Genomic DNA, 20,727 nt, shown 5'->3' on the forward strand with positions numbered 1-20,727 from the left:
TGTACATTGTTTGAATGTTTGTTCTTTGATAAAAGTTGAAACTTTTGAATTAAGATAATAAATTGTTTGGACTTTTACTAGGCTAATAGAAGATTATAGTGTGTTTATTTGATTGTTGTGCCCAAAAAAAGAAGAAGTTAGAATATAATCTTTTTCTAAATAGTAAAGAGATAATTAAACATTGAATCTGAGAGGATTTATTTGATTGCGTTAAATGTTGAGTGAAATATTTTGTTTTATTAGGTACTCATAAAAGAAAAAAGATTTTGTTTATTTTGCTTTGTATTTGATTTAGTCTAAGGTTTCTATTTAATCGAAAATTTCATTACTTGGATTTATCTTTGTGTATTTATGTATGAATTTTTCACGACTATGAATTGATTATTTTTATGTTTGTTTCTCTTGAAATTTTATTTGTATAGAAATATAATAGGTATCACACTAATGAGATTTTAGGTTTTAATTCATTTGAATATTTTACTTTATTTATTTTTTTCGATTTTGTGATTTACTCGAATTGCTTAACTCTTTTTTGAGAGTATTGAAAGAGATTTATTTGATTGCATTAAATATTGAGTGAAATATTTGTTTTAATTTGTACTTAAAAGAATAGAGAATATTTTGTTTATTTTGCTTTGTATTTTTTGTAATGATTAGAACTTTATGAGTTTTATTTATATTGAAATATAATAAGAATCATACCAACAATATCAAAGTTACACTAATTTTTTATTACTGTTTTGATAATCAAAATTCAAGCTTTCTTCTTGTTATTTTTATTTCTTTTATACTTTTCATTGTAAACTACAACTATGGGAACAAAGATTTTAACATGTTTTAGTTTATGTGGATTAAACTAAAACTAAGGGTCTTATGTTGTAATTCCTTAGAATTTTTTTTTTCTTTTTTTTTTGGGCGCTTGTGTTATACTCGAATTTTCATGCAAAAGAAAGCAAAAATTTATTTGATTACTATGCAAAAAAATATTTTCCTTTTTTAGAAATATGAAATAGATAATTAAGCATTGAATCTAATGTGAGAGCTTTATTTGATTACATTAAATTTGAAGTAAAAAATTTTGTGTTGTTTTGTATTCATAAAAAAATATTTTGTTTCTTTTTCTCTGTTTTTTTTTTTTTTTTAATCTCTTTATACTTCTTTTTATTTTAAACTGCTCCGATGGGAACAAAGATTTTACCATCTTTTAGTTTATATAAATTAAACTAAATTCAATGGTCTTATGCTTTTGTCTGTGTGATTGTATTATTAAGTACATGTTCAATACACTTAAAAAAAATGCATGTTCAATAGTGTACTGGTGTATAACCTTTAATATGTATTTTCGTTAAAAGAGGCATGATAAATTTTTTCACATGAAAAGTAAAATGGGGCTGTGTTTAAATTTTAAAATTAAATTATAATAAAGAATCACGCGTATAGCGCAAGTTATGTGCTAGTTAACTAATAAAAACCCTAATAAAATTGACAGAAAAAATTATTTATTTTTCCTTCTCTTCCTTCTCTTAAAAATAATCTCATCCTCGAGTTTAGCATATTGAGAATGATTTTGGTCCAAGCCCAATTCTTGGAGTTTAAAATGTAACTGGGCTTTCTTTACTTGTCCTTGGACTCGCACTTTATAAAACTAATCTCTATAACTGAGCCTTACTTTTTTCATTTTCTTTTTTTTTTTTTTTAATTTTTTGATTTGAAACTTGCTGGGATTTACTTTCTAGCAACTCCAGCAACTTAGGTAAAAGAGCAATATTAGCTACATTTAGCTACTATTATTCTTTTTTCAGCTTCAACAGATTAGCTTCAGAAGTGCTAAACTAACATTTTTGCTACGGTAATAGCAATATCTTACTATTCACTGTAGCACCATGTTCATGTTGTTTAATATTTTTTTCTCTCTCCTCTCTCCCTGTCCCTGTCCCTCTTCCTCTTCCTCACCGAGGCATTCTTGGTTTTCTGGACAAACCCACCCAATAACCCCTCCTCCCATATTTCCTTCTAGTATCAAATCATTCTTCCTCATCTACACCTCATGAGACTGACCCAATTCCTCAAGACCAAGCTTTTGATTTTCTCATGTTTGTTGCATTAGCTTTCGATTCTGTATGGTTTGCGAGTAAGGGAGCTGTCCATTGCAGAGAAAGCACCCAAGTCATGCCCAACATGAGCACCAAAACAAACAAAGGATCTGAAATCCAACTCCTAGCTTCAAATTAACCAAACCTAAAATCATCTGAAATCCAAACAAAAAATTTCCTAACATGAGCACTATAACCCATCGTCGCAAATGAGGTTTAGATCCACCATAGGCTGACCATATCAAATCCTTCTTCTGTAACAATGTTGTTTAAGCTCCAAAATTTAAAGTTTTCTTGAGTTGTGGTGGTGTGGAGGGAGAGAGGATAGGGAAGAGGTCAGGTTGGCCATGGGGTGAGAGAGAGAGAAAAGTGAAAAAAAAAAAAAAATTTAAAAAAAGTAAATAATAATATTTTTTTTAAAAAGTAGAGAATGAAATAAAGAACTTGTTGGAGTTTGTATAACAAAATGAGTAGGTAAAATTGAGAATAGTGCTTTTTCACTGGTAAAATACCTAGATGTCAAAATTGACTTTTCCAACAAGTCAAACATGAAAGGCATGGAACTTCGTTTTTTCTTTTCTACGCCAAACTTTGAAAAGTCCTATTTTTCTCTTCCTGAGGAGCCACGAAAAGTCCTTTGAGCTAGGGTGCAGAGGAGATGCGACTGGGGTGTGCAGCTCGACTGAAAACCGATCTGTAGTTGGGGCGGTGGAGCGCGAGCTGTCTGGCAGCACGACAGAGGCTGGTGTAGTGCGACGTGGGCGGTAGCTGTTAGCGGTAAAAGGGGTGGGAGGTCTTGAGGACGGCGACGCGGGAGAGCTCGTGGCGTTCGACAAAGATTGACGGCAGCACTGTAGTGGCAGAACGGCGCGCTTCTGCGACTGGGGGTGGTGCTTCCTGGATGGTGGAGGTGAACCGCAGGCTTGGTGTTGTGGTTCGATGGCGGACGTCATGGCAATCTGGCGGCGGGCTGACTATAGAGACGCATGGCAAGGGTGATGCGGTGATTCTGTGGTCGTCACTCGTCACAGCACTGGGCTGGCGGCAGGCTGGGTTGTTCGATGGTGCGTATGGGTATTTGGGTTTGCTTTTGCGTGATTGTGGGGTTTGGGTCTTTGGGTGGCAATGGGGTGCTATGGGTTGATCCGTTGATGCCGGGATGCAACTCCTTGTGTACGTGGCGGTTGAGTTTGGGTCTGTTGGCGGCAACGGTGGTGGTATGGAATATTGAGGCAGGGACGAAATTACTTCTTGAGTGGCGGTGGATTGCTATGTGGGGACGGATTTGTGTGTATCTTTTTGTGGGTTTTGCGGTGTAAAGGGCTGTGATGCAGCGCTCCGTTTGGTAGGTGGGTTGTTTGAGTGGCTATTGTTGAACGGTGAGGGTGATGGTTTTCTAGAAAGGAGGTGAAGACATATCTCCTCCACGCGACTATTGCAATATCGTTTGATCCGCTGCATGATGGAGCAAGAGATCTTCATGTGGGGTGAACTGAGTATATCCATAAGATCGGCCACTATAACGGTGTCGCCAATGACTCATGAGTTTTGTAACGTGTTACTAGTGGATCGTTCACTGCTTGAGAAAACAATCGAGATTGGAGCTTTGATACCAATTTGACGTCAACGGATTAAGAACAAAATAAAAATAAAGTTTCACCACATAAAAGAGTAGTCACAAGAAGAAAACATCTTTCTCTCTTTTCTTCATTTTTTATTTTATTTTATTTTTTCAATATCATGATCTAACTATTAGAATCAAAAAGTCTAGATCTAACTATTAGAATCAAAAAGTATGCTTAAATAGACTAAGACACTAAACCCTAACCCTAATGTGGCTAACTTTTGGGCTAAGCTCATTATTAAATACGAACTCTTAAAACATAAATTAAATATTAAAAACAATTATAAACTTATATTAACTTTAAACTAATATTCTTTCTTCATTCTTCATCAAAAACACTAGTGATAAAATCGTCACCTTCTGAATCAAAGTGAAGCCAAATCCCAAAATCCCACTCTTGGGGTTCAACTTGTACACATTGTTAACCAATAGTTCCGAAGATGGCACTTGGAAGTTGGCCAACATTGATGAATTTTGCTTCAACTGTCTTTGAGGATGGAATGGAAAAAGAGGAGGATATAGGTGAAAGCCAAACTAGGATTTTGTGAGAAATATGTAGGAAAATATTGTTTGTTTCTCTGACTGGGAAGACTTCAATCGATAGGAAATTACCCAAAATTAATTCATTTTTAGTCACAATAAAAAGTTTGTATACAACTTTTACAAAATATGAAATTAATTATATGGAGAAATTACAATTTTCCTATTCTAAACAATAAAATTAATTCCAATATCCTCTCAAAGCTTTCAATCTGAACGATTAACCTTGTAAATTACTGAATCTAATATCCATCTTACATTAATGTTTCTCCATGCACGATCATGTAACAAATAAAATAGAAAAAAAAAAAAAGGGAAACCATAAGAAAATCTAGATTATATATGAAAAATTTAAGAAATTTTAACAAAGAAAAACATTACAACTAACCCCTAAATTTGTAGTTCAAATGTAAAATTTTAATGAAAAATTAAGAATATAGAGAGTAAGAAGTAAAAAGAATCCTAATACTATTACTATATATATAGGTGTGCAGTCCAAGGTAATTAACAAGGCCACCTAAATATTTCAAATTGTCCGATCAAGTATTTATGACCAAGGGGCCTCCAAGAAATTGGTACATAAAAATATCCCGAAGGATCTTTATAGGCAATCATTGTCTCAAAAAGCTGTACTACCCACTTTGGAAAGACACCCCCCCAAGGCTGTGGTTTCACTAGGTTCAATTCGTGACCCTACAGAAATTTTGGAATTAATTACACTGTTTCCTAATCTAAAACTACATATTCACCTACATCTATAAGCACAGACTCACTGCAAGTCGTTCCCCAAATTATATACTTTGTTCCAAATAGAACCCTTGAGTCAAATTTATGGATGAAAAATGCAGGACATGCCAAACATGTGACAAGGTTTGTGTAAGAGAAAATACGGTGCTAGTTTGGAAGATGAGTGTAATTAATTAACCCTAAAAGGGTAAATGTCACCTAAAAATGCTTATGTGTTACATGCAACTCGTGTGACGGTTTTCATCACAACTAACAGCCAAATCTAACACAGGTGCTATTCCGATCAAAACCGTAGTATGGGGGAAAGAGTTGTTGTGAGTCATTGTTTAAGGGTGTTAATTTTGGAGGCAAAGTGGAATTTATCCAAAATTTTGGTATGACACTTTCCCTCTTGGTCCTCTGGTATTTCTCTTCACACAACTATTTATTGAGTTGCGCCTGTTTCCAAAATTTCTTCTCATCGAGGTCATTGACATCCCATCAATATGTATACAAGAAACATTTACTGTGATACATTGAGATGAGATACCCCTACAAATTCACATGCAAAGCAAAATATTCTAGGCATACGTACAATTCAAGTCAATCTTGCCATTCCTCTTGAAGGTCTTTTCCCGGGGAATCATAATGCTGGAGAGAATCAAGACTGAAATGGAGTTGCACAAAATCAGAACCAATACAGGTAATTGAAAATGCTTAATATTTTAAGCGCTAAGAAACCATAACAGAATGGAAGAAGTGCTCATTGTACCTGCAATTCTGAGGAACCGTCCAGGATAAAATTGACACTCTCTTCAAACTTGGTGGCAAAGACATATATTGCTTCCAATCCTGGAGCATAATTCTGAGATCATGAAGCTTGCTGTCTAGACCATAACAACAATTTGCATGCATTGTACAAACTAGATTCAAATCTTTGCTAGGCTCACAAAGCCCACCAAAGTAAGCAGTGTCTAAGAATTTCATCTTCAGTCCAATGTCCGTGATGAATGAATGAAACTTGATGATATTGAGCACATCCTGATCATGGTATTCAGGATAAGTTTCATGTGAAGAGTACCAGAATTTGTAGAACTCTATTGACCGATTATTTGACTTTACATAGTTAAACCCTCCATTGGGTCTGTTCTGTACATCATCAGAGCTCCCTATGAAGTGATCGCATGCTATCTGGAAATCTGCATCCAAATAAAACTGTGGAAATGGGTCTCTGAACCACATGACATCAGCATCCTGGAGAAAAAACCAACCAAAAAGCCATTGAATATGAAGCAAAACTTCTCAACAACACTGATTGGAACTGCATAAGAAACAAAACAGGGAATGCCAATAAAAGTATCCCAGTTCATAGACTACAGCTGTAGTATTGACATTTTCTTAAGCAATTACCACAACAAAGCCACGTAACAAGTTGCAATGTGATCCACAAATACCAATACAGAAATAACAAGTTGCTATTATTGACGCACAGAAAAATACCAATAAAAAGACCTTTCTAAGTATTTTGAATCTAAAGCTTCTTATCAGGTTGGGTCTCTAAAACCCTAGACCCCCTAGGGAAATTTTATGATGTTGCTGTTTTATTTTATTTTATTTTTAATTTGTTGTGTGGTAGCTGTTTGCTTAAGTATTTCTTTTAATTTCGTAGGTTTAACAGGGGGCTATGTTAGAGGGGTGAAAAAGACTTATAAATAGCAAAAATGTCAATAATTGTTAAGTCTAAAACCTAATAGAATCTAGCCAGGTTTAGTTTCACCAGAAAGGAAAGTTTTCGTTGCTAAACCAAGCCCTAATTGTATACCAACTCCTTCCTATTTTCTAGGAGTTGTCTCCTAACTTATTTCAAGAAGAAAAGAAGTTCAGTTTACAAGGAAACTTAAACCTAATCTGCTGCCAGCCTGTAATCCAACTTAAAACCATAATTTCACCCCATAGAAGTCAGTCTACAGCTGCAAAACACCTCATGTTAGCTTGAAAAAAAAAAAAAAAACTCAGCTCTCTCTCTCTCTCTTTACTTAAACCTAAACCTACAAACAATCTCCTTCACAGCTGCAACCAAAATAGGTAGGATTCTCAACGTTTTTCTCAAACTTTTCTATTGAAAACTGAATTTCAGGTTTTCTGTTGGGCTTTCTTTCTCTGTTGGGTTTCGGATGGGAGGGCTTTCTTTTTTTCTTTTTTTTTTCTTTTCTTTTTCTATTTTTTCTTTTTTTTTTTCTGATTTTCTTGTCCCCTTCTCTGTCTCTTCCTTTTATGGCGTTCTCTTGTATACTTACTGTGTACTAGGGTTGCGCCCCTCTGCGCTCTTGATATTTGAAACATTACTTATAAAAAAAAAAAAAAAAAGAAAAGAGAAACTGAATTTCAGATTGCATATAACCTACCTAAAATTTCCATATAGTTTTTTTCGTAAAATCAGTTGCAATTTGAGCCTCCAACATGTTTGAAGCGAGTGAAAAGTCCTGTATCTCATGCTGGAGTTTATTTGACAGAGATGTCAAGATGAAGGAGATGTTTGGTGAACAAAGTCGTCCTACTAGGCAGGACACGACAAAGAGCCTAATTAATACTGGAATGACTGAAGCAACACCAGTTCACAATCATTGTCAAGATATGATCGCATGCTTAAAAGTACTGGAGGTGTTGAATGAAAAGATTGATGATCAATCTCAAGTGGATGAAATCCTCCAGTCACTGTCAAACTCATTTAATTAATACAGACTTAGGCACCGTTTGGTTTGCAGAATGGGTATTCCATTATGAAATTGAATAGGTATTACTAGGAATAGAAGAAGTTGGAATTGAATAATTATTCCAATTCTTTAGTTTGGTAGCAACACATATTTCATAATTGGAATTGAACTAAAGTTACTAAAAAGCCCATTCGATTTCTAATTTTTCCAAAACTCAAATTATACAAAAAAAAATAAAAAAATTGGTTAACGTGTGGTGGCCGGCCACCCACAACCCCCGGTGCCATCGGGGGTGGCGCGACCACCCCCGATGTGAATCGGGGTGGCTAGGCCACCCCGGAATCTCACCGAGGGTGGTCTTGGCCACCCCCAGGGTCTTCTATGGGTGGCCGGCCACCCACAAGAAAAAAAAAAAAAAAAAAAATTGTTTTTTGGGAAAATCTTGTCATTTCCCTCAAGAATAGTTATTCCTCTCAAAAAATGAGAGGAATAGCTATTCTTGTGTGAAAGGGATTAGTGATTCCCACAGAAATAACTATTTCTATGAATAGACCCTTACCAAACAAAAGAATGACTATTCTATAGGAATAGCTATTCTATTCTACGGGTCTATTCCGCGAATCAAACAGGCCCTTAGTCTTTCCAAACACGAAAGGGCTTACACTTCATCTGAGTTGGTGAATGTGATAATCGCAATGGATAGCATCTTGGAAGCCAAGGCTAGTGTAGCATGAGTGACTTGCATTTCTCAAGTCAAGCGTGGGCCCCATTGTTTGTTGTTTTTTGTTAGCAACACATTTTGTCTCTCCTTGTTTTACTTCTCGATGAAGTTGGCTTCTTAGTTAAGTTTTGAGATTTTACTTCACCATGAAGCACTTGACCAACTACCTCTTATTACAAGACTTGGCCTACTCGGTCTACATATATTAGTACAAGGTAGCAACTTCGTAGAGCAGAGAAAAAGAGACAGAAAAGAAGCAACTTCGTGTGAGAGAAAATAAAGAAGTCTCATTTGTATTTTCACAGTGTAGGAGTGCCGAACGGCATAAAGAGAATTTAGAAAAAGATTTCTCTTTTGTTTTTAATTCTCTTTTTGTGTGAAAGTAAGATTTAACTGTATTGGGTCTTTTGGATTTGAGTGGTTTATTTGTACTAGTCTTTTTGTACTTCATTCTTTTGATAGTGAATTTTCTCCGGATCGTCTCCGCCAGCAGACGTAGGCTTGTTAAGCTAAGCCACTTAAATCTTTGTGTCTTGTGTGACTGATTGTGTTATTTTCTATTATGCTATTTTTTGCTTCATTGGAGATCCTATAATTATTTTTTTATCTCAACAAACCGGTATCAAAGCCTAAGTCTTTATTTTGCGGGATGGCTACAACAAAATTTGAAGTAGAGGAATTTGATAGTCATAATAGTTTCAGTCTTAGGCATATCAAGATGTGGTTTGTACTACGGCAACAAGCCTTGGTGAAAATTTTGGATGACGAGGCGCCATCAACATCATCAACGAAGGAAACGAAGGAACTTGAAGAAAAAGCCCACAGTGCAATTTTGTTCTCTTTCAAATGGAGTTTTGAGAGAAGTTGCCGATGAAGAAACTGCCACGGAACTTTGGAAGAAGCTGAAGAGCTTGTACATGAAGAAGTCCCTCACTAACCGGTTGTATTTGAAGCAACGGTTATATACCCTTAAGATGAAAGGTCCTCTTTGTGATCATCTTGATGACTTTAATATAATTATTTTGGATCTGAAAAATATTGATACTAAAGTAGATGATGAGGATCAAGCCCTGATTTTGTTGTGTTCAATACCGGATATGTTTAATAATTTTATTAATTCGATGTTGTATGGTCGAGATACTATCTCCTTAACTGATGTTAACTCTGTTTTGAATTCTATGGAGTCGAGAACAAGATTGAATAGTAAAGGTAGTGATGCAGATTGGGAAGTCCAAGGAAGTCAGATAGAAGCCACCATTCAAACCACCGTTCGAACGGCCAAGTGGAACAAAAGGCTGGCAGAAGGCTCCGTTCGAAGCCCATTCGATCTCTGTTCGAATGGCCATATGTTAATTTCATGTTTTTATGCTTTCAGTAGTTCCCGTTCGAATGACCATTTGTCCCGTTCGAACGTGTAGCCATATCTGTTTTATTATAACCGACTTTAATTTGTGTTTTATTAGGTTTAGGGTTTTATGGAGTCTTTATTCCCTATTTTATTAGGTTTAGGGTTTTGGGGGTCTATAAATACATGCTTATAGCCACCAGAAGGCAGTTGTTTATGAATCAGTTTTGATGAATAAGAAGCCTCAAAGTTGAGCTTTCTTCATATTTTCCTTCAAACCATAGATAGACTCTATAGTTTTGAGAAAAATTCTAAGATCTTTGATAGAGTTAAGATCTAAAATTATTTATCTCGTTCTTTATTGATATTCTTCGCTGCAACCCACTAAGTCACACTGCATTAGGTAGTGATAATCAAGTAGAGGGTTTATTTGTTAAGGGTCGTTCAAAATAATTCCTCTAATTTTAGAGGTCGATCCAGTGAGAGGGATTCGGGTAAAGGAAAATTAAGAGATCGACCGCAGTCCAGGTCGAAAAAGAAAGTCAAGTGGGCATTATAAACCCGAGTATTCAAAGTAAAAAATAAAGAGGATAATAAGCTAAATACCTCTCCGGTGGCTGGTGTTGTCGATGGAAAATTCTAGGGGTAATTACCTTTTTCATCCATCAACTACCACGCTATGTCAATATCCCCCCATGAACTGCCAACCTTACTGCCCAACCCCATTAGACTACCATTTTCTTCCCAAAACCCCATTTTCGTCAGTCAAACTCGTTAAAAATTTTGAAATGACTTAAATACCCTAACTTTATAAACAAAATTTAAATATAATACCCTTAAAATTAAACAAATTAAAATATATATATATATATATATATATATATATATATATATAAAAAAAAATCAAAAATCAAAATTAAAAAACTAAATAAAAATTAAAACAAAAAAATATAAATATATTAAAATTAAAAAAAAAACTTATAAATTAATTTATAAAAATAATAAATAAATAAATAAATAAGTCAATATAAGAAACTAAAACACAGTTAAAAAAGACTTAAACTAAAAAAGAATATAAATGCAAAATCAGTCAATGTGATTGTCTAAATTAAAAATCAATTTGTGTGATATAAAAACAATAATAATAATAATTCAGAGATTATCAAGATAAGCCAAAATAACAATTTAGTCCTTGTAATCACATTCCGTCAAAATACTTTACTGATTCTATTAGTGTATCACATCATTACCAATAGAATGATGATATGTGTCATTTTTTAATTAAAAGTAAATAACTATATTAAAAATATAAATTATTTTTAAAATTAAAATTAAAAAAAAAAAAAAAAAGAATTTAAGAGTCCACAGGCACTACCACCCTCCAACGCGCGCCACCCCCGACCACCCTAGGGTGGCTCGCGTGCCATCCCTGAGGTGGGGGTGGCCTTCGGGCCACCCTTGGTCTGGTTGGGGGTTGGCCGCGCACCACCCCCAGCCACCCCAGAGGTGGCTGGGGGTGGCGCGCGGCCACCCCCATGGCCTAGGAGTGGCTCACAGGCCACCCCCAGCCAGATCTGGGAGTGGCCCTCGCGCAACCAATTTAACGAGTTTGACAGACAAATGAGGGGTTTTGGGAAGAAAATAGTAATCTGATGGGGTCGGGCAATAAGGTTGGCATTTCATGGGGGGATATTGACATAGCGTGGTAGTTCATGGGAGAAAAAGGTAATTACCCCAAAATTCTAGGAATTTAGAACTTGTTCTTGGCGTTACTGTTTCAGATGGTTGTCTTAACAACAAGTGGGTCTTTGATACTGGTTGTACATTTCATGTCCCTGAAAAAGGATTGGTTTACTACCTATGAGTTAGTCAATGGTGGTTCAGTCTTGATGGAAAATAATGTTGCCTGCAAGATTGTTGGTATTAGTACAATCAAAATAAGAATGCATGATGGGATCATGAGGACTTTGAAGAATGTTCGACATATATCAGATTTGAAGAAAAATCTTATTTCTTTAGACACTTTAGATTCCATTGGTTACAAGTATTCTAGTGAAGGTGGAGTCAATTGGGTTAGCAAAAGCTCAGTGATACAAGCGTTTTGTGTATTACAGGCAATTGTCAGATGGTTCTTTGGTTTATTTGTTGCTCTATTTGGATGACATGCTTATTGCTGCTAAAAGCATGTCTGAGGTTAAGAGATCGAAATATCTTTTGGGTGATAAGTTTGAAATGAGGGATTTGAGTGGTACAAAGAAAATCCTTGGGTTAGTGAGTACTCCATATGAAGCTCATTTGAGACTTTCAGCAGGACTAGCACCACAAAATGAAGAGGAGGAACAGTTCATGTCACGTGTTCCTTACTCTAGTGTAGTTGGGATCATCATGTATGCTATGGTGTGCACTCGCCCAAATATTTTATAGGAAGTCAGTGTTGTTAGTCTCTACATGGTGAATCTGAGTAAGGTTCATTGGCACGTAGTGAAATGGATACTCAGTTATTTACAATGGGGCCCACACTTGACTTGAGAAAGAGGCAGTGGTATTGGTTTAGTCTATGACAGAGGCAATGGCATTGGTTTTAGTGTCATTGGGTATGTGAATTCAGATTATCCTGGTGATCTAGATAAGAGAAGATATTTGACAGGTTTTGCTTTCGCTCTCTTGGGATGTGCCATTAGTTGGAAGGCGACATTACAGTCGACAATTGCTTTGTCTATTACAAAGGTAGAGTATATGGCAACGATAGAGGCAATGAAAGAAGCAATTTGGCTCAGGGGTTTGGTCAATGATTTGGGTTTGCAGGATGAGACTATTGTATTTTGTGATAGCCAAATTGCAATACATTTGACCAAAAATCCAATGTATCATGAGAGGATCAAACACATTGATGTCAGATATCACTTTCTTCAGGAGGTCGTGACACAAGGTGATATCACAATGAAGAAAATTGGTATAGAAGAAAATCCAGCAGACATGTTGACTAAGCCAGTTCCAGTTCTCAAGTTCAAGCATTGCTTGCACTTGATTGGTGTATGTAGTTTGAGATTACCCTTAGGAGTATTGGAGGAGATGTCATGAGGAAAGTTGCCGTGAGGACTTGATGAAATTCAAGTCAAGGTAGAGATTTGTAGTGTGAGTGACTTGCATTTCACAAGTCAAGTGTGGGCCCCATTGTTGTTTTTTCTTAGCCCACACATTTTCTCTCCTCGTTTTACTTCGCGATGAAGTTTGCTTCTTAGTTAAGTTTTGAGATTTTACTTCACCATGAAGCACTTGACCGACTACCACTTATTACAAGACTTGGCCTATTTGGTCTATATATATTGTACAAGAAGCAACATCGTAGAGTAGAGAAAACGAGACAAAAAAGCAGCAGCTTCGTGTGATAGAAAATAAAGAAGTCTCACTTGTATTTTCACAATGTAGGAGTGCAGCATGGCATTAAGAGAATTTAGAAAAGATTTCTCTTTTGTATTTAATTATGTTTTAGTGTGAAAATGAGATTTAGGTGTATTGGAGTTTTTGATTTTGAGTCAGCTCCATTCTTTTGATAGTGAATTTCCTCCAGGTTATTTCCATCAGTAAATGTAAGCTTGTTAAGCCAAACAACTTAAATCTTTGTGTCTCATGTGACTGATTGTGTTATTTTCTATTATGTTATTTTCTGCTTCATTAGGGATCCTAGAATTATTATTTTATTTCAATAGCTAGCATGCATATGGTCCGAACTTCTTCTAAGCCGAAAGGAGGGGAAAAATGGGGATGGTTCCAAACGAGATGGGAAGCAAGTTGCCACAAGAGTGAATAAAGTAGGAAACAAAGCAAAAACAAAAGCTAAGTCCAAAGGAAAGTAGTATCCATTGTGGCAAAGCAAAGCACTGGTTAAGAAACTACTCAAAGTATCTGGCTGTCAAACGCCAATGTAAAGGTTCTCCTTTTATTTGCAACATGCTTTGTGTTGAATCCCACTAGTTCTTGGTGCGTAGATTCAGATACACTAATCACGTACGTAATGTGAATGTAAGGGGTTTCAAGAGACAAAATACTAAGAGAAAGGAAGATGTGCCTCACGTTTAATGTGATGTCTTTGGCAGGATAGGAATGCTCGACACTTTGAAGACATAGACATCAGTGATAGAGTTGCGAAAGATTATGCTTAATATGTTACATATATGGACCACAGCACAATAACTTAATTGTTTCTACTTTTACAAATTTTTCGAATTTATGTTCTTTTTCTTCCTATTAGGAGTTCTCTTGTATACTCCTTATGTACTAGAGTTGCACCCCTCTGGGCGTTATTAATTATACGAAATTACTTATAAGAAAAAAAAAAAAAAATTGTATTCTTAATCAATAGTATTAAATTTTATTAGAGTATGTACTCTATTTACATAAATTTGATTTCTAAAACCTTTTGGGTAAATGCGGTCATATTTTTGTATGCCATGGAAATAAAGAATGATAAATTGTTTATCTATTTTGAATTTGTTTGTGTTAGTTTGGAAATTATTACTTAAGATTCTCACATTACAGAATAACTCTAATATTTTAAAACCTAGGTTTTAGCTCTTTATCATTAAAGAAAAAGTTCCCTTCTACTCACGAAGCATATATTTGGCGTGTATGTCTTGAACATATTAATCCAAGTAGGATCCAAAGATTGGTCAAGAATAAGCCCCTGGGCTCATTGAATCAAACTTTTTAAACTTTGATACACTAACTTCAGAGTTTTTCAAGTTTAAGGAAGTGATTGTAAATACGATAAAAGTTCAGAGAGGTTAAACGAAGTTTTCCCATCATTTTATTAGAGAGAGTTGTCTTTTGAAGACGTGGTGTCCCACATCACCTGGGTATGGTGATGGAGATGTGCTTATATGTATACTCACACCCTTTATGACAACGCATTTTAAAGCTGTGATGGTCATGATCCCATCAAAATCCTGCAGTTGAGCGAGCTTATGCGAGAGTAGTACCAGAATAGGTGACCTCCTGGGAAGTCTGGTTTAGGGGAGCCAAAAGCAGACAATATTGTGTGTCATTTAGGGTGGGGTGTTACAAATGATATCAAAGCCATTGCTCAGCCTGAGATGGGGGGATCGTGCATAAGCCCATGAAGATCACTAGCGGGCACTCGCTGGGACGCCTAGAATGGGCTAATCCCATGAGGGTCGCCAGTGGAGACGCTGGGCCCTAATAGGGGGTGATTGTGGCCTCCCACATCGCTTGGGTATGGAGATGAAGATGTGCTTATATGTATCTCACACCCTTCATGACAACGCATTTTAAAGTCGTGATGGTCATGATCCCATCAGAACTCTGTAATTAAGCGAGCTTATGCGAGAGTAGTACCAGAATGGGTAACCTCTTTGGAAGTCTGGTTTGGGGGAGCCAAAAGCGGACAATATTGTGTGTCATATGGGATAGGGTGTTATAGAAGAGATGAAATTGTTGAAAGGATTTAATTGGTTAAGATTCTGACAGACCCTTTCAAGAGCTTGCCTTTGTAGACTTGTGAAGTCTTACTTAGAGCTAGAGGGAATGGGTGTCAAATGCATATCGTATTGGAATTAAGGGAAAATAGGAGATTGTTAGAGTTTATGCCCTAAAGTCCAATTACTTTGAATGACATTTTAGTTTTCATTAAATAAATTTGTACATTTACTGTTTTATTTAATGAAGATTGGGCATATAACTGTTTACATGTGTGCTTTAATGATTATTATTTATCATATACATGTAAGCTTCATAAGTTGCATTAAATATGACTTAGGTGTGAGTAATGAAATTATCACACAGAATATCTAAGTCATAAACCTTGTAACTTATAAATTATTATTTGTAGTCAGTAAAAGAATTGGGCATTCCATTTGATAAGACTATAGCACATCAATCATGATGATCTATCTTGATCATATGAAGTTGGGACTTTGGGTTGACATATTGGTGTAGGTACAATACACTAAACGGGCCACGTGAGTTGATATATTCTCATAACACTATCAAAAGAATTATTAGAACTCATGACTCTTATAACATTAACTCTCAATCTGCGAGGGTCGTGAAGTGAAAGTCACTTTGATACATTTAGAAGTTAAACCTTTTTGCGTCAAAATTCTTGATGTGTTGGGTGATTACATGTAACATTGTAGGAATATCACTCCTCAAAAAGGAATCTAAATCCTTTGATTTAATCAAAGAGATAAGAAAAGATCCCTTTAAGATAGATTTAATGGAATTGGTTATTCTAAATCCTAGGCCTGGATGTTTTAGTAAAAGTTACTAAAACTTTATGTACAAAGTGAAATGAAATTTCAAAAGTACGAGAATAATCAAGGTTTTAAATTTAGTGCTTAAGGATAAGAGCTAATGAGTTAAAGTGACAATCATTTTAAGACTTTAATTCTACTACAGGTTATTTCATTGAGAAGTCAAATGTAAAATATAAGAATGTCATTGGGAGTATTTGAAATAATCAAAAATAAAATACTATAATGCAATTACAATTGTTTAGTGTAATAATGCAATTATTACACTATAATGCAATTAAGACCGATCGGAAACCCTCTCTGGCAAAAGGTATGTTTCGGCGGGGGTTTTTTGGGTCGAGATCTGTGACTCCTCCTCTGTATAAGGTGAAGGAGGTGTCCTCATCGACCCTGGTTGGTTCAGGATCTAGATCGGAACTAGCTCTTGCTTTGGCTCAACCTCCTTATTCTAGTCTTTGTTTGGTTCCCGGTTCGAATTCCTTGTCGGCGTTAGAGTTTCCAAAGACTACCAGGATTGAACAGGTACATTTAGCGGATACCTCTATCCCTTCACATTCTTTTTCTTTGATACCCCTGGCTGCCCATTCGTTAGAGGCGCTAGCATTGGGAGATAGATTACACTCAATTTATTGGTTATCGGATAATGGCACTCCCATAGTTCCTAACAAGCAGATGTTAAGCTACTATCGGAGAGCTAAGAAAGAACGAGGAAGCCGGGTGAATGATTCTCTTCTTCTTGAGACAGTGGAATCCCTTAGTGCTCCACTGGTACAATATCATGCCGACCCAATCACTGGGTTCGCTGGGTTTGCTGCTTACAATGCTCAAGTGAAGCCTGTTCCTAAGAACACTAATCCGATGAGGGGCATAAGTCCGATGGAGAAAGGGAATTTTGTTTCGGAAGTGGAGGTCGCACAACCTAGGACCAAAGGCACTTCTGACACCATAACTGTTGAAAATGGTTTGACCAAACCCCAAAAGTGGCTGATTGAGTGGATGAGGGTAGGTGTAAAGGACGATGATCCGCATATGGAGAGCTTGAAGGTCATGGAGGAGGATTGTCGTCGGGCAAATAAGGTAGCACGCAATGGGAAGCTATCCCCCAACCTTCCTAATCAGGGGCTGGATGGCGATGAAGATGATCGGAAGTTGGTGTTGCTGAATGAGGTGAAAGAGAATTTCCTTCGGGAAATAAAGGTCGCGCAGCCTAGGGCTAAGGGCAAGAGAGAGCTGTTAAATTTAGAAAGTTCTATTAATTACGGCATTGCTAGCGCGTCTCCTCGGAGAAGGAAGGGCAAGACTATTGGGATGTAACGATTCATGTGGGTTTTGAGGGCTTTGGGCTTCTTTGGGTTTTTGTTTTTGAGGGTTTTTGGGTGGATTTGTTGGGGTTCTTTTGTGGGTGAGCTTCGGCTTTCTCTTTTCTTTTTCTAGTTAGGCGTTTCCACTTGTATACTTCCAGTGTACGTTGGGGCACCTTACGCTTCTAATAAAACTTCTTATTACTTATCAAAAAAAATTGTTTAGTGTAATAAATTGAAATTATTACTAACCTAGGAGTCATGAGATGACAAGTGTGTTAGGCCTACTTGAGCTAGTTTTTATTTTCCCTCTAGGCCCCTCTCCAAGCTGATTCAATTTAACCTAATTTACACAACCATATTAACCCATATGGCCATGTTTCTCAAGGAGGAGTGGAGGCTAGGTAATTTCCTAACAACTTCCATGAGCCTACATATGTCTATAAATAGGGAGCTTGAGTAGTATACAGCATGTGTACAAGGGTTGCGCAGCCTTTGTGCTTTTTAATAATACTAGCGATTACTTATAAAAAAAATAAAAAAAAATAATAATGGAAGGGGCATTGTCTTTAAGAAATCTCAGAAGACCAGGGATATATCTAGATTCCATCGCAAAATTTTAAGCAGCAATATCTTAACCAGGAAAAATAAATTGGAAGCGATTCAACCATAAAGAAGGGAGGGTGGAGAAAAAGCTACCATCACTAAGGATTTCCTGGGAGAAGGATTTAGACACGGTCCAAACTTTCAGCAATAAAGAATTTTCTATCTGTTAACTCACACCAGAAGAAAATCAAAGATATATTAACTACCAAAGAATGTGGCTAAGACAGCATTCTTCCACTAACATCCACAGCAGTTTTGCCCACAAATAAATTCCTAGCATGAAGAAACAAGAATTTATTTTTTATTTTTTATTTTTAATTCTACAACATCAACGTATTATAGTTTCTCCAGAATACTCATCCAATACATGAAGACATAGACAGAAGAACCATAAACAAATATTTTTTTCTTTCTTATGTGAGTGCCAATGCAGTTCAAGTTTGATTTTAAGAGAGACTATATTCCCAAATTCTTGACAAATCCCTAGCTGCTTTTGTATAATAATTCGCGCACCACTTTACTCCCTAGACTATAGTATACTGCTCTTTTTTTGTCAGTTGGAACCCTAAACTATACCCATTCCTCCAACGCAGCCAGCTTTTTCTTCTTATCTTTGGCCCAAACAACCTTGCAGTAAAACCTTACACTACCCTGTTACATCTAGCCCCATCAAACCAAACATAGATGTAGTGTACTCTCCATTTCTTCACTATATAACAACCTTGCATTTTCCCAATCAAACCAAATAAACAGATAAACTCAACTTTTCATTTCTTCAACATCAAAAGCCAAAGGGTAGTTTTCATCAGGTACTCATAATCAGTTCTATTAAAATGTTTCTTCTTTTTCTTTTCAAATGTCAATTCACACTGTTAAATTCACGAGGGGCACACACTTAGTCAACCTAAAAAAAATCACCTACCTGACAGGAAAGTTCGATTCAGCAATGACCAAGTCTCACAGGAGGTTTTACAAGTCAATAAAATTAATTTCGGGCATGAGTGGTAGTGCACTTGTTAGGGTGCATAGGATACAGAGAAGAGATTACCGTGAAAACAAAATTGTAGCCCATCTCAAGAACAGAGCGCAGGAAATCAATCCTTCTCCACATCATCTTCAAGTAATCAGGGGTCATAAAGTAAGCCTCGCGATGAAAATCAACTCCTTCACTGACAAGAGAAAAGCAGTGGGTATGTACAACCAGACATCGTGCAAACGCCTTTTGATCCAAGGCAATGATCACCAAATGGTTCAAAAGCCTAAGCGTGCCATCTCCAAGTCTAAAGCTTTCTAGGAAGAGATCAATCACTGAATTTGGAGCTGCCCATGCTTCATTTAGAGTTGTTAATATAACAGTTCTGCCCCCCATGGCAGCATCCTTCAAAACCTTTTCAAGCTTATTTCCACCACTAACCTACAATAGTTTCATCATAAAGCAAAAACTATTCAATGAACTCTTCTATAGAAGATGAAGTCAAACACATAAGCGCAAGGGTAAAACATGGAATTGCTTTCATTCCCGCATCAGCTATGCAGGCAGACTATGCATTTTCTTAAAAAACTGGTATTTGGTTCCAGGTGTGAGTAATGTGAACCACCCTGGGTTCTGGAACCTCACATGGTTATACAAAATGGCTAAGTCCTCTACAAACTCAACCATGCCGATGGAAATGAACTGAGGTGCATATCTACTTAAACTACCATACCAGAGTCGCTTTACAAAATGGTTCAAAATATTGATTTCCACTGCCTGTTAATTGAAAACCAAAAGCACCTTGGGTTTCATTTGGAAACATTTACCTCATCATTTCTATTTATACATTATACATTATAAACACGCGCGCAACATGCCATACTCTTGTCATTCAGTTTGGTTAATCAAAAAGTTGTTTCTAAATTCTTTCTATCACATCAAAACCAATAACCAGGGCAGGAGATTAGATAAGGAAAAGAAAATTGATAATCGATTAGCAAATTCACAACACACCTACCTAATAACCAGAAAATTAATTAATTAGAGATAATGAGTAAGTGAACAAACCAGTGAGGAATCGTCGGAGGCAGAGGAACCTGAGGGGAAGGAGAAGCGAGGGGGGAACCCGAGGGAATCTGAGGCTCTGAAAAGGACCAAGAAGGAGAGGGAGACCGCGGCCAGGAAGAGAAAGCGGCGGAGGACGAGAGCTCCGGGTTGTTCCGGCGGCATTGTTGGAGCGGCGGCGGAGCAGTCATCGGCGCTTCGAAAGGACGCAGTCGCCGGAGGGGATGGCCTCCGGTGGTAACGCACTCGCTGCGGGCTTATTATCCACCGCTACCCGGGTCATATTCGTAACCGACGCCGTTCTGATTTTTTTTTTTTTTTTTGATGATTTGAGTGTGCAAGCTTCCACGGAGTCAAAATGGCAAGAGCAAGACAGAGAGTTTTGATGGGGAGGACAGATAGGGATTGTGTGGGTCCACGATTATGGAATTTGGTTGTTAAAAAAGCTAAAACAGTTTGTATGGTATGACCTGATTTGTGATAAACTCAACTTATCGGGGATAGGATTGTAAACAAGTTGATCCTGATTTGTGATAAATTTAACTTAGGATTTGCGATAAACTCAACTTATCGGGGCTAGTGTTGTAAACGAGCCGATACACTCGACAGCTTGCTTGATACCCGCTCGGTTAAGTTTGACCCGAACTCGAGATCGACATTATAGAAGGTTGCTCGTTAATGTTGAAACCCATTTGATTAGCTAGTTATACATACCCGGCTAGCTCGATTAAACTCAACGAGGTTTCG

The 20,727-nt window shown here is 36.8% G+C and overlaps 1 protein-coding gene across 1 annotated transcript; it reads right to left on the minus strand.

The window, feature by feature from the left end:
- Nucleotides 1-5,492: 5,492 nt before the first annotated feature.
- On the minus strand, nt 5,493-20,314 carry LOC132190294 (Nucleotide-diphospho-sugar transferase family protein). The gene is made up of 4 exons (XM_059605243.1): nt 19,984-20,314; nt 18,991-19,356; nt 5,756-6,237; nt 5,493-5,650 (listed from the first exon to the last, which is right to left on the minus strand). The coding sequence occupies exons 1-4, from the start codon at nt 20,143-20,145 to the stop codon at nt 5,587-5,589; spliced, it is 1,074 nt and encodes a 357-aa protein (XP_059461226.1). The 5' UTR covers nt 20,146-20,314; the 3' UTR covers nt 5,493-5,586.
- Between the last annotated feature and the right edge of the window lie 413 nt (nt 20,315-20,727).

This window comes from Corylus avellana, chromosome 2 (genome assembly GCF_965113065.1).
Source record: "Corylus avellana chromosome 2, dhCorAvel1.hap1.2, whole genome shotgun sequence".
Classification (NCBI taxonomy): domain Eukaryota; kingdom Viridiplantae; phylum Streptophyta; class Magnoliopsida; order Fagales; family Betulaceae; genus Corylus; species Corylus avellana.

Excerpts from the sequence above, each read along its gene's own strand:
- LOC132190294 (XM_059605243.1), bottom strand. The coding sequence starts at position 20,145 with ATGCCGCCGGAACAACCCGGAGCTCTCGTCCTCCGCCGCTTTCTCTTC. Across the intron at positions 19,357-19,983 it reads CCTCCGACGATTCCTCACTG|GTTAGTGGTGGAAATAAGCT; the intron begins GTTTGTTCACTT and ends AAACTATTGTAG. Across the intron at positions 5,651-5,755 it reads ACGGTTCCTCAGAATTGCAG|TCTTGATTCTCTCCAGCATT; the intron begins GTACAATGAGCA and ends ACTCCATTTCAG.